This window comes from Prunus persica, chromosome G6 (genome assembly GCF_000346465.2).
Source record: "Prunus persica cultivar Lovell chromosome G6, Prunus_persica_NCBIv2, whole genome shotgun sequence".
Lineage (NCBI taxonomy): Eukaryota > Viridiplantae > Streptophyta > Magnoliopsida > Rosales > Rosaceae > Prunus > Prunus persica.
In genome coordinates, this window is record NC_034014.1 from 3365804 (window position 1) to 3380736 (window position 14933).

Genomic DNA, 14933 nt, shown 5'->3' on the forward strand with positions numbered 1-14933 from the left:
GACAATTTCCCCCTATAGGCTATAGCAATTAGAATATAATACTCATTCCTATTCGTTACACTATAATATAATAATGGCCATTGTGTACACATTATTAGACTATATAATAATAATATTGCTTCTTTTATTGATACAATATCACATTCAAACAGTGGAACCTTCCACTTCTGCTGGTATATTTATGCATATTCGCATAAGTTGAAAAGAGTTTGATATCGACTAAATGTTGGAAGAAGCTCTCTCTGTGATTTGATCTGGACAATATTGAAGAACCTCTTTCTGTTGGATTTTCAAAATATATGTATATGCACAGTTATTCTCTCATCCAAATGTCTACACGTTATTATATATTGTGTGAATATCATTATAAATAAGAACAAAAATAAAAAGGATAATAGAAAAAACATGACGTCCACATAAGAGAATTTCTATATATATATATATATGTGTGTATGATATATCGTATTTTCCAAGCAATCATTTCTTTGAAACTAGTAAGGATAATTACTGAAAGGACAATGCTTAGCTCCTGATATATCAGAAGTCATTCCTTCTCAATCATGACTTGGGCTGCTTAAAAAACCAACATGTGTATTTTATTTTTATTTTTTCCCTTTCCCTTCCCCAACGCTTTTTAACTCAACCTTTTGGCTGGTTTTAACTGCAGCCTCCTCAAAGCCGCCACCACCCTTGTTCTGAATCCACCCTCATCACCAACCTCGCCCTGTAAACCTCCGGCCAATTTTGGAGCCCAAGACCCTGGATTGAAATCATTATGTGCTTTCAATTTTTGGTTTTTGATTTGCAGCTAGAGCAGAGAGGAGAGAGAGAGAGAGAGAGAGAAGAAAAAAGAAAGTCGGCAGGCTGCCTTATCGGTTCAATGGCGAGGTTGGTGATGAGGATGGATTCGGAACAGGGGTGATGGGGAGGCTGCAGTTCAAACCAGCCAAAAGGTTGGGGGACAAGGAAAGAGGAAAGAAAAAAAAACACGCGTATTAGTTTTTTAAGGAATCCACATCATGATTGAGGAGGAATGGCTCCTGATATATCAAGAGCCAAGCATTTTCCTCAAGCATTGTCCTCATTGAAATTACTTGATCCCATGTACTGTGTCATCATTTGATCCCATGTACTGTGGCTCTTCCAATTCCATAACTCTTGGTCTCTTTTGCCAGGGGCTGTTGTTGGCATTCAGTATATCTGAGTCATCATTTAATGAGACACATGTATCTCAACACAATGGAGCATAACAATTTAAGGCCATAATATTCTGGTTTAATTTCTAACAGTTTTCCTTGGAAGAAGATATACCATATGTTTCATGTTCGAGCCTCGTAATATTATAATTGTTCGTGTGAAAAATCTTTTTTTTTTTATTTTAATAATTTAAAATTATTACTTGTATTAAAAAAAATTATAAATAAAATAAAATAAAAACCAACTTTGACAGTAGAATATTAGTTGCATGGCCAGTAAAAAAACATCATATCCAAGTTAAATATTAAACTTACAGAGAGAAACAGCTGGCCTATAATCATTTGCTTTCAAATAATTGATTTGATCACATCAAAAGCAGATCTTTGCATCCCATTAAATTAAAGTACTAATTTCTTCTTCTTGTTGGGTGCTTTAAAATATTCGTTTCAATTTTCATATGTTCTTACACTCTTTACCCAAAAAAGAAAAAGAAAAAAAAAAACTAATTAAGTCACCCGAATTGTCCTTTTCAACAATATTAATAACAATTGCCAGCGTTAACATATGATAACTGAACAACATGCACAAAGCATGGGTTCCAGAGAAAACAGTTTGGTTTTAAAGTTTGAAATACATTTGGTCAGACAAAATTGGTTGACTACCCTCCACGGGTTTTCTAGAAAACATAAGGAAAACGTGGCGGTTTGGCAAAATTAGGAATTTTTCCAAACATTTTGTTTTTCCGTTCCTCAGTTCTCGTACTCTACCTTTAAAATCTATACATACATAAAATAATTACAACGTGGGTGAAATGATGTTGACTTGTCCAAAAGACAATAAGAATTTTGCATGGATTTTCTCGTATTTTGACAGTATATAATTTCAAAAATAATATAATGAAGAAGAAAAAAAACACAGTACCTCAAACTTCATCTTAAACCCCACAAAGAACAAAATTAATCAAGGATAATTAAAGTTAATCAAGGGTTTTATTTTACAAATAGATATATGTTTAATTAGATAAGCACAACCTCAAATGAATTTTGGAAAAGGCATATTCTCATAATCTTCCAACCATACTATATATTTAAAACTCCAAAACGGAATATTCTTAGAATATTCTATATTCAAAGCCTGTTCTTATTCTTACAATATTCTATGTTTTTTTTTAAAGTATTTTTTATTTATGTTGTAATCTTCTTTTATTGTATTCTTAGTTTTAGTACTGTGCGCTTTATAGATTTTTGTTTCTATCTAACATGCACAGTTTCGATCTCTTGGACTCTTGCTGTTGGATATTAATCCAATGATTTAAAAAAGTTTTTTAAAAGGAGTGTAAGAGTAAGTGAACCGTTGAATTTACATCCAACGATGAGTGACCATAAATCTCTTGAACCCCCGTAGTCCAAGAGATCAAAACTGCTAACATGCATAGTAACTTCACATTCTCTTAAGAATTTTTTATTTTATTTTAAAAATAGTTTATATATATTCAATATTAGGGTTAATTTAGAGATCTCATTGAGATATTTTTAATGGTAACTTTCATGATAAAAAAGAATTATGAAGTTAAAATTGTGATAGGATAGATGTTATTGGTAAAAAAGTAAAAAGAAGGATATGAAATGAAAATTATATGAAAATTTTCAAGAATTATATGAAAATTAAATCGGGAACTCTACATTTTGGAGTCCAGTTATTTCCACATATTTTATGAGTATTGGATGGTACACCACCCCCGTAGTGTATCCAAAATACACAAAAATTTCTCCAGTTCTTAGTAGTCCCTATATATGGAGTTCTGAAATTGAAACTTCATAGAAAGAAAATTTATTAAAACCATTGATATAAGCATATGCATATATATATATGTATATATGTGTGTGTGTGTATGGGCAGATCCGTGACACCAAGTTTTGACACAATTTTTAGGCCATTAAATTACTCCGCTTTTAATGAATGAGATTAAATTTGACATGACTTTTTGACATAAAAAATAAATTTAAATGTTTTTCTCTCTCCTTTCTCTATTTTCTCGTAAAGGTAAATTTCTATCACAAAATATATTTTTTTCTCTCTCCTCTGTCTCTTCCCTAACTGTTCTCTGCTAATCATCTTTAGACGAGGCAGCCGTCGCCATGATGAACACTCCCAAGCACACCTTACACAAGGTCACCAATACAAGAAAGGAAATGATAGCCTTACTGCCCAGCACCCAATCAAGAGGTGGTGGAGAAAAGAAGGGGAAGAAGACCTCTCTTTCCTAAGTTCATTGGTTAGGTTTGTAGTTTGTGTTGCTTTCTATCTTGTTGGAGCTTTAAAGAAAATATGGTGGACAAGTCTTTATTCTTAGTTGTTATGTTAAACATTGAATTGTTCTGGACAATCTTTTTCTGATCAATTGAGATTTGAGTTATAATTCAAAAAAATAAAAAATAAAAATCTATCTTGATGCTTTGTTTCTCTCGCTTCATTCAGAATAGACATTCATTCACTCTCTGTTTTCTCTCTCTATCAGGTAATGGTGGTGGTTGTGATGGAAATGTGTTATGAGAAATAATAACGGGTTAGCATAACTTAATTAACAAATTATCAGTAGTAACTCTGACAACAAAAAGAAGGAGAATGAGAATGAGAGATTGATTAAGAGAAAAATGTTCATTCTACACGAGGGATTTCAAATTTTTTGAGAAAGAATGAGAGAAAGATCAAGAAGTTTTTTTGGTCTGATAAAAGAAAGAGTTTAGCAGAAAGTGTTGATGAAGAGAAATAGGAGAGAGAGAAAGAAAAATTGTGATAGAAATTTACCTCTCTGAGAAAATAGAGAGAGGAGAGAGAAAAACATTTTAATTTATTTTTCATGTCAAAAAATTATGTCATATTTTATCTCGTCTGTTAATCTAATGGCCCCAAAAATTGTGTCAAAAATATGGTGCCACAGATCCGTCCGATCATATGCTTTCTCATCCTCTCGAGGTGTTCTATTTGTTGGTTGTGTTATTTAGGATTGATTTCTGCGTTTAAGTTGTCAAATAAGCGATGGAAATTTGGCCAATTTTCGGCCTCCGATTCTGGCCACTTCCGGTGAATTTTTGGGGTAGGTCCAAGAACAAACGTTGCTCAACTCTAGGTGATGATCATGTAGGTATAAGTTTTGCCCGTCGGTTTAGAGATTTTTCGATCGCCGGAATCACTTTGGGTACCCACGCTCTGTCGGCGCGTGGGCCACTATTTGGTTGGTCTTAGGCTCCTAAAATACTCCTCATGTCGTCCCGAGCACGACGGAATGCTCGGATACAAATTTGAATATCGTTTGATAGTCGATCAGATATCGCATATTAGGCGTTATTCGGTTCGATATGTTCGGGCCATTGGATCGACTTCAATTTAATATATGTTAATCTAGACACCTCTAGGATCGTGTAAAAATTCGCAATTCGCAAATCGGAACCCCAGATGTTCCAATTCAATAAGGTAAAATTGCGTTTTACGATAATCGTCCGATCATACGATTGTGAGCGATCTGACTATTCGATTAGGACCAAACTTGCATGGTAGGTTTAGAAGAGTGTGTTGAACCTATAGGAACTCCCGGATTGGTGATCAAAGGTCGTGGGCCTCGTGGGCCCGGTTGACCAAGTTTGGGCAGTTTAACCCTTGGTTGACCGTGAGTCTTCCAAGGTAGTTTCACCTTTGAAAATTTGGAATATATGATTATTAAGAAGTGAGTTGACATTTATTTTAAATATGCATTATTTTAAATGATTAAAGGAATATGCATGAAATATATTTTGGAATAAAGATTGAGAAATTTGTATATAGTTATATTAGTAATATTTAATTGGGAAATTGTTCGAATTATTTTGGCTATGAATTTATGTGTTATGTCAAATTATTTGTGGATAGGTTTGGATGAATTTTTGGTGGATTGGGATTAAATAAATAATGTTGATTATTTTGAAAATTATATAGTTACACTATGTTAAGTACCATCCCTTAGATACTGGATTTTCCACACGTGGCGTTGGAAATTCCGGCGTGTGAAAAAATATGTGATTATTAGATCTCACACGTGGCGTTGAAATATTCCGGCGTGTGAGACATTGTGATTTGTTATGGATTATCACAAGTGGTGTTAGAGAATTCAGCGTGTGATAATGTGGTCTGCGCGCGTGGAACTTAGTATATTAGCCACGTGCCATTTTTCCTTAATTTTGGAAAAGAGGATATTGTATTCGGTGTGATGTCGGAATTTCCACAAGATTCGTCTTGGGTTCCGAGGAATTCGGGGCGAGTCCTGTCAACCATCTTAAAAGAAAATGAGATGCATCAGAATTTGCAATAATCTTCAGGCTTGATATATTTTTGAACTCCAGGCCAAAAATATCTTATATATTTTACCCGAAACTTCAGGTTCGGGATCTAAGACATTAAGCCATTTATTAATAGTTACTTCAGGCCCTATAATTGTTTAAGGAACTTCAGGCCCTCATTATTCATGTATATTAACTGAAAATAAAGTGCGATAAATAAATTTGCTAGTATGGACGATAAACCCGTACCATTCTTAAATGTAAATGTGCGATAAAATAAGTTCGTAAAGTAAATTACTTGTTGTATGAGGGTTAATTCCGCACCATACTTTAAATAAATGTAAATGTTCGTAAAGTAAATTACTTGTTGTATGAGGGTTAATTCCGCACCATACTTTAAATAAATGTAAATGTGCGATAAAGTAAATTACTTGCTGCATGGGGGTTAATTCCGCACCATACTTTAAATAAATGTAAATGTGCGATAAAGTAAATTACTTGCTGCATGGGGGTTAATTCCGCACCATACTTTAAATAAATATAAACATACGATAAAGTAAATTACTTGCTGTATGGGGGTTAATTCCGCACCATACTTTAAATAAAAGTAAATGTGGTTGTGTGGACGATAAACCCGCGCCACACTTTTAAATAAATACTATTGTATGGGTAATAAACCTACACCATACAGTAAACAAAGTAAATGTGGGGATAAAACCACCACCTAATATATATGAAGTATATAACATATTATATATTGTGGGCAATATAACTGCGCCACTATTCAAGATATAATAAGATGGGTTTTAAGATCACACCATCATTTTTATTACAATAATATGTGTTATAACGAGATGGGCAATGAAAATTACACCACCATAAAATAACAGAATAGGGTATAAAACGCACCATTCCAAATTACAGTACGAAAAAATAAATTAAACAAACATGGATGAAGCAACATAAGAATTGTGAAAATACAAAAAAGAAAGTTTGCATGTCGTTGTAGTAGTAAAGTGAGAGGAGACATATGGCAGAGAAGAGACAGATAAATAACCACATAGTGTTGAGCTGAGAAAATTTAGAAGTAAAAGGGAGAGACTATTGTGCTGATAACGTGTTATAAAAATAATAATCAGAGTATGAAAAATACCACTGAATAAAATAGGATTGTATTTGCTCTTATGATTTTTATACTGACAGAACTTTCCCATTCTGATAAAACTCTTCTAAGATAAAGCTCTTACACTCTCAAATTTCTCTCTCTCTATTTTCTCTTTGGATTAGTGGTGTTCTACAAGTGAATGAGGGAAGCCTATTTATAGACAAATTGGATGACTTCCCATACATCTTCAAAGTCTTCTTTTCCCAACATCATCATTTTCTTATTTTCTTTGTGTGGGCTCCATCTACTCCCTTTACAACAATCACATGTTTATTTGTTTTCTTCAAGATAAATAAACTCATCTCATGTTGTTTGAACCAGAGATGCTCATTGCCTTCATGTTATAATGAGCCGACTGTAAACTTTGACCATCTTGACTTCAAATGGCCTGCCCATTTGGGCCTATGGAGTGGTCAAAAAGGTCAAAGCTAGCTTTAGCCATACTCTATTTTTGATACATGGAAGCCCAAGGTCCTAGCAGATATAGGAGGGGCTTGCATAGCTTGCATTGCATGTGCCTTGCTTAATGGCCCCAGGTCATATTGTTAATGGGCCTCCATGGCAGCTTAGAAGCTTTTAGAATAGTTTCTGGTCTTATAAGGCCATGAGCCTCCACTATATGAGCCAGCCAAGAGTGAAATGAATCAATTTATCTTTTAATGGATTTCCTTTTTCTTTTACATTTATCTTTTAACTCCAACTTAGAATTCTATGATCACATGTTAAACTAAGTTGTTGGATTGATGTAGTTATGTAAGCAAACTGACCATAATTCATATTTTTTTTCTATTTAACTCCCGATTAGTAGGGTCTAGACTAATGAAAAATGACCTTAACTTGTATACAAGTAGTCTCAGATTTGAACTCTAAAAACACCTTGATAATATGTGTGAAACTCTCTATTATAATTTAGACTATCACTTATATTGAAGAAAAACAAAAACAAAAACTCCCGGCCCAGTTTCAAGGAGAAGAGAAGAATCACAATTTGGATCAATTGATCATCATTCAGCAATGCATGCAACAAACTTTTGACCCATTTGTCGGGCTTAGACTTTGAGATGGATCTAAATTATGGGAGTTGAATCATTCGGAAGTTGAACTTAAAAAAAAGAAAAAGAAAAAAGGAAGAAGGCATTTTGACCTGTGCAAGAGAAATGGATGGGGAACTGGATGGCCCATTATTTACTCACTCTTAACTTGAAACAATTTTGACATTTTATGGTTCTCTGAAAAATTTTATACAAAAGAAAAAGAAAAGATTCAAACATAATAATGTCTTATCAATTACGAGGGGGAATTCAAACTTAAAACCACTTAAAACGTTAAAAAGATCTGTAGCACAAGTCCTCAAATGCTAGTCGGCAACAGATTAGTAATGAAATGAGTTTATTAGACTCTAAAAGTAAGAAGTTAGTAACTACTCTTTAGTCTAGCAATTTGTTTCTTTCTAATGTTAGAAGAAATTCCATATTCGAATTATCTCTCGCTTAAAAAGCACGTGTCCTAAAAGAAATTATAAAAATTCCTATATTCTCCGTTCACCTACGCAACTTTAATGTCTATCTTCATCTTTATCTTTATCTTTTACCAGCTTGATACACACAAGTGCTAAACTTAATCCCAAAATTTCTCTGCATATAATTTCTAAAATTCAACCCACAACATGCACGTGTACTTAAAACAAAACAAAAAGTAACTAATACTAATACACGAGTGGAGCAAAAAAAATAAACGAGAAACCTTTTAACCAAACAAAGAAAGAAAGAAACCTAATAAGCACGGATGCGAATATCGAATCAAAATCCTCCGTGCATTTTACACACATGTCTCTTGCGCGTGAAATTCTGGCGGTCGCACGGCAGTGCATGATCAGCGATGCACAGTCAATCCATGCGAAAATGTTGACTTTGACTGCATTTACATTTTTATTATTATTTGTTTCTTTTTCTCCACACAAATGCCACAACCAACCTTTCCAATTGGGTATTTTTACACCACATATTACGCCGGACTCTCACACGAAAAATGAAGAAATTATTCATTATAATATATCAGAAAAGTATTTTGTTTAAAACTCCAAATCCAAATTACTTCCAAATTTTCTCTAAAATTCACCTTAAATATTGGTTATTTATCCAACAAAGTAGAACTTATACTATATGTTGACATTTTGAGGATATGTTCATGACTATAGCAGCAGCTAGTTAGTTATCAACCCATTGAAAACTAAAGGGTCAAGTATGATGAAAGTTGAATTAACCACTAATTATAGGTTGATTATTTTGGGTTAAATATCATGGTCAAACCATTTTTTTTTACTAATTCAGTAAACTTGCAGCCTTGCACTTTTATGCATGTGTCAGTGTCACCTATAAGAAAACTTATATATGAACCTGCATGATCGAGGTATTATTATTAGAATATTACAATATTTGAAGTTCTGCCTTGTTTGCTTCCTATCCAAAATCTTAGTATACCCACTTTCTAGGGTCATATGTATGCTAAAGGAGGAAAACTAACCAAGAAGACCTTTATGTTCAAGCATATATGTATGTAGGATGCTTTTCCTTTTGGATTCTTCAACAAATAGGCACATAGAATGGTATATTTACATAAAAGGATATCAAACTTTTCCTTCGGCAGATGCAGATATGAACTTAATTAAGTTGGCTGGAACGGAAATAAATAAAATGAAAATGATAAAGTGTTGAGAAAGCACTTGCATATGGGTTAGGTTAGGTAGTAGGAGAATAATTAAGCTGTTATATATGTCTGAGTTTTTTTATTGCCACAAAGATTTGGAAGATGCTTGCTTCTAGATTTGCATGGCTGGTGGACAATGCCCCTTTAACACGGTATACGTCTATGAGATGACTCATGCATCTTCTAGATTGCACGACTTTTGTAAATATCTCAGTACCATCCTTCTCCCACCACTTGTCACTTAAATTAAAAGAAAAACCTACCATTAATGCATGTCATGTGTACCTCAAATTTCACACCATACAAACAATTGCATTCTTTGTTGCTAGAAAATGGCCACTTCCAATTTTTGCATCTATTAAACAAGAAAACACTATCCTATTTGGTGTGGATAATCCTCAAGAAGAAATTTGGGGTTCCTAACTTTTAATATGAACCGGCTGATATTATATTGGACAAAACAATCATGTTACTTTCAAAGTTTTAATTTAAATCGTCTAATTTTATTTAGAGTATCGTACAAGTTAATAAGTTATATACTCTTAACTCTTAGCACCTAAGTATCTACTAATGGACCACATTATTATTTTATGCTCTTAATTATGCATAGCTTAATGTAGTTTATCTAACTCTTCTCTATTCTTTTTAGAAATTATGGAATTACATTCATAATTCAATCAAAAAAGTCACTAACAGCAAATGACCAATACAAACTAGGCATAAATGGCCAATACAAACTAGCCACAAAAAGGGCATTACAATAACGGAACGATCTAATATCAAAATTGAGACAATTTAGTGTACATCCACTAACGATCATGCATGATCGAAATTTTTTTGACATAGGTATCTCAACTAAAATTGCAAACTCAGAACAATTAAATAGAGTTAAAGCTTGAAAAACCAAGCCATAACAATACAAATAAAACTCTTATAAAAATAAAGGTAGAAAACTCTCACAAAAAGAGAGGTAAAACTCCCCTCTTTTTATTTTGTCATCTTAAATTTTTAATAAACGTAGGTACTTATTGAAAGCGAAAAGGAACCATATAGTTATGAAATATTTAAACCAAAATTTCAAATAATTGCAATAATAATAATAATAATAATAATACGGAAATTGTTAATTTTTTACAATATAAGTATATTCTAATAACTCATCAAATTAACATTTATATAATTGGTGGCGTATAAGAGAGGAGCAGATATTGAATTAGTTGAGGACATCCATATCAACCGTTAGAGTGGATAGATGATTGGATATGTATTTTAAATAATGGGGATATTAATTATATTGGCTTACATACAATTAATTAATTTAAAATATTTAATTTAGTTATTTCTTAAATCGCCTCCGCTATTAAAACTAGCATATAAAAATAAATAAATAAAACTATAGCCGCCAACCAGTCAAACCCACGAGCTTTGACCAGAAAAAAATATAAATAAAAAACAAAAGAAAATTTAAAAGAAAAAAAAGAAAGAAAATGGCAAAATATTCAACGGTCAAAGCTCCCCTGAGCTTCTGAGAAAGCTCCCCAGTACAAAGAAGAGCCTTATGCGATACGTGACCATCTTCTCTTCTCCACAATCTCTTATTATTATTATCCATTTTCAACACACAAAAAAGCTCTCTCTTTCACTAAACTCAATTCTCTCTCTCTCTCCTTCTCTTTATGGCCTCCTCTTCTGGGAGCTTAGACACTTCTGCAAATTCACACCCAACCTTCACTTTCTCGACGCACCCGTTCATGACCACCTCCTTCTCTGATCTCTTAGCCTCTGGCACAGATGAAGACCCCAGCACCAACACCACAGCTCGACATGTTGGCCATGGCGGGCTAGCAGATCGAATAGCAGAACGTACTGGGTCTGGTGTGCCCAAATTCAAGTCTCTTCCTCCTCCTTCGCTGCCCATTTCTCCTCCCTCCGTTTCTCCCTCTTCTTACTTCGCAATCCCAGCTGGGTTGAGCCCAGCTGAGCTTCTTGACTCTCCTGTCCTCCTAAGCACTTCAAACGTATGTATATGTTATGTGTATTTTGAATATCTGTTTTCTTGGGTTTTGCAACATGCTCTGTTTGGGTTTCGAGAAAATTGGAATAAAGGGAAAGAAAAGTTAAAAAAGAAGTAGATATTTTTCATTTCCCTTGAGACCAAATGATTGGACTTTGCTAACAAGGTTTTAACTTTGAGTCAAAGTCTTCTGGTTTTTTTAACTGTTCTTTTTGAGTTTGATAATTTTGCTGCTTAATTGTTGGGTTTTGTTTGTTCTTCAATTTTGTTTTGATGTTTTTACTAATGGGTATTTCTTGTTTTGTGTTATTGTTGGCAGATTCTTCCATCTCCAACTACCGGAAGTTTTGCAGCTCAGGCCTTTTGGAAGGCCAATTCTGGAAACAACCAGCAGATTGTTAAACAGGAAAGCAAGAACTACTCAGATTTCTCTTTCCAAACACAAACAAGACCCCTCACTTCATCATCAACAATGTTTCAATCTACTAACAGCACAATTCAAACTGTATGTGGTGTGTTATTTGTTCAATTTTCACTTGTTTATTTTTCTTTATAGATATTCTGAATTGTTTACTAATTTGTTGCTTTTCTTTCAGGCACAAGAACAGGCATGGAGTAACAGTTACTTTCAGGCACAAGAACCCCAAAAGCAAGATGATTTTTCCTCAGGGAAGAGTATGGTGAAACCTGAATATGGTTCTGTGCAGAGCTTCTCATCTGGAATGGCCACCAATATCCAAAATATTAGTCAGGCCAATGGTGGTTTCCAATCTGAGTATAGCAACTACAACCACCAACAATCTCAGACCTTGAGCAGGAAGTCAGATGATGGGTTCAATTGGAGAAAATATGGTCAAAAACAAGTGAAGGGAAGTGAAAATCCAAGAAGCTATTACAAGTGTACTTACCCCAATTGCCCAACTAAGAAGAAAGTAGAGAGGTCTTTGGATGGGCAAATCACTGAGATAGTTTACAAGGGCAACCATAACCATCCCAAGCCACAGAATACTAGAAGATCATCATCAAATTCTTCTCATGCAATTCAGGCTTCTAATCCCAACACCAATGAAATCCCAGATCAGTCTTTTGCCAATCATGGTAACTCACAAATGGATTCCATTGGAACTCCAGAAAATTCATCCATTTCGATGGGAGATGATGATTTTGAACAGAGTTCTCAGAAAAGCAAGTCAGGAGGAGGGGATGAATTTGATGAAGATGAACCTAATGCCAAAAGATGGTAAGTTTGATTTATTAAATGCATGAACAATATTTTGTGTTTGATGAGTTAAGTTGAAGTATTTCCATTGAGTTTTTTGGGTTTTTTGTGTGTGATTAATTAGTGATTTTCCATGATTATGCAGGAAAAAGGAAGTTGATAATGAAGGTATTTCAGCTCCTGGGAGCAGAACAGTGAGAGAGCCTAGAGTTGTAGTTCAAACAACCAGTGATATTGATATTCTAGATGATGGGTACAGATGGAGGAAGTACGGGCAGAAGGTGGTAAAGGGCAATCCAAATCCAAGGTAAAGCTCCTCTTAGTTATGATTTTGATATATACTTTTTCGAACTTTTGAAAGATGGATTGCTTTGATAATTCAATATTATTATTGCCATTGTTCAATCTCTACCTAATTGGACACTCTTCCCGGAAAACATATCACTAAATTAAGTCTCATTTTGTAAAGAAGATATAAAAAAAGTGCCAGACAAAGTGGATTCTTTATATGTACCTTCTTCTAGATAACATCTTAGTTTCTTTTTAAAAAGACACTTTCTTCTAAAGTTTGCTTTTGATGTGTGTGAATGCTGTAAATTTTCACTTCTTCCTTTTGGAAAAAGTATATTTCCTTTAAGAAACTAGATTCTATAACTTGTTTGCTAAATGGGGTGTGTTTTATTTTTGAAATTGCAGGAGCTACTACAAGTGCACAAATCCAGGATGTCCAGTGAGAAAGCATGTTGAGAGAGCTTCTCATGATCTTAGAGCTGTGATCACAACCTATGAAGGAAAGCACAACCATGATGTTCCGGCAGCTCGTGGCAGCGGCAGCCATGCTTCTGTCAATAGGGCTCTACCAAACAACAACAACAATGTAGCCACAGCAATGAGGCCTGTGGCCCATCAAACTAACAACTTAAGGCAACAAACATCAGAAGGGCAACAAGCACCCTTTACCCTAGAGATGTTGCAGAGCCCCGAGAGTTTCGGATTTGCAGGGTTTGATAACTCTATGGGGTTATACATGAACCAAGCGCAGCTCAATGAGAACATGTTTTCTAAAACCAAGGAGGAGCCAAGAGATGATGCATTTTTTGAATCATTGCTATGCTGATAAAAAAAAAAAAACCGATAGTCATTACAATAAGCGCACACACAGTCAGGTTCATTCCATTCATTGCTTCTTTCTTTTTTGGTTTTTTGTGTTTGTACATTCTTTTACAGGGATTGATTGTAAATTCAAAACTTGTATGGGCGTAGAAAGAAGTTTCTTAATATCTTATTATTATTATTATAATTGTTTTGGGGCTTTCTTTGCTAGCTCAGTTAGGGAGCCTCAATTCAATTTTTTTTGTACCCATATGTTTCATTTTAGCTCATAGTGTATAACAACGAATTTGAATTTTATCTTGATGTTCTTGCATTCAGCTCTCTCTCTCTCTCTCTCTCTCTCCTCAGACCGAATTGCCAATTATCATTCAGCAACATCTGTACAAGTTGTGAGGCCCATTTTTAAACTTAAGTGACCACAAACTCTCAGGCCATGGCTTTTAATTAGATATGCAATTGTCATCAGTTACATCTTAAGCAGAGGTTTGAATGGGTCAAATATGTCGGAGCTGGACATTACATTACTTAGTGCACAAGTTGGTCAAGGTCAAATTTGTATACTTTCTTTCTTTTTTATATTCACACATGGAGTCTTCTGGGTAGGTCGCTTGGTGGGCCTAACTTGTATTATGCCGCGTTCACAGTAATTGGGTCATGGGTGGTATAATATAGCCATTCTGGTCTATTCCATGGCAATTTGCTTTTAGTTAAATTGCACAAATCCTCTTTCGTTTCGGTAATGTAGCTCATATGTCAACGTTGCTCGTATGACAAAAAAAGAAAGTAAATAATAGATAGTAGTGGTTTTATGACCTACAAATTTTGTTAAAATTTTGATGAAGAGTAGTGCTTTTGTTTGTTAGAAAATACTTTTAATAATTTAAAAAGTGATCACAATGTGTAGTAGTGGTTTTATAACTCATAAACGCTTTAAAATTTTTCTACTGACGAGTAATTTAGTGTCAAAAAATGCTTTTAATTCTTTCAGAAGCAGTTTCAAACAAATTCTTAACCCTAATCGAACTTTCAGAAGTAAAAGAGTCATTTTAAACCTTATGTGTAAACCTAAGCAAATAGACTGAAATTGGTAACAAAAAAAGACATAATTAAGAGCGTTCTTCGCTGTAAAAGAGTAGCATTCGCATACAATCCCACACTTGACAATGACATGGATAATTTGTGCAATTTAACCCTTTTGTTTTTATG

At 34.1% G+C, this 14933-nt stretch overlaps 1 protein-coding gene across 1 annotated transcript; it reads left to right on the forward strand.

The window, feature by feature from the left end:
- Nucleotides 10776–14030, forward strand: LOC18772623 (WRKY transcription factor WRKY24). The gene is made up of 5 exons (XM_007208228.2): nt 10776–11399; nt 11715–11900; nt 11992–12635; nt 12760–12921; nt 13311–14030. The coding sequence occupies exons 1-5, from the start codon at nt 11058–11060 to the stop codon at nt 13729–13731; spliced, it is 1755 nt and encodes a 584-aa protein (XP_007208290.1). The 5' UTR covers nt 10776–11057; the 3' UTR covers nt 13732–14030.

Excerpts from the sequence above, each read along its gene's own strand:
- LOC18772623 (XM_007208228.2), top strand. The coding sequence starts at position 11,058 with ATGGCCTCCTCTTCTGGGAGCTTAGACACTTCTGCAAATTCACACCCA. Across the intron at positions 11,901-11,991 it reads CTAACAGCACAATTCAAACT|GCACAAGAACAGGCATGGAG; the intron begins GTATGTGGTGTG and ends CTTTTCTTTCAG. Across the intron at positions 12,922-13,310 it reads AAGGGCAATCCAAATCCAAG|GAGCTACTACAAGTGCACAA; the intron begins GTAAAGCTCCTC and ends TTGAAATTGCAG.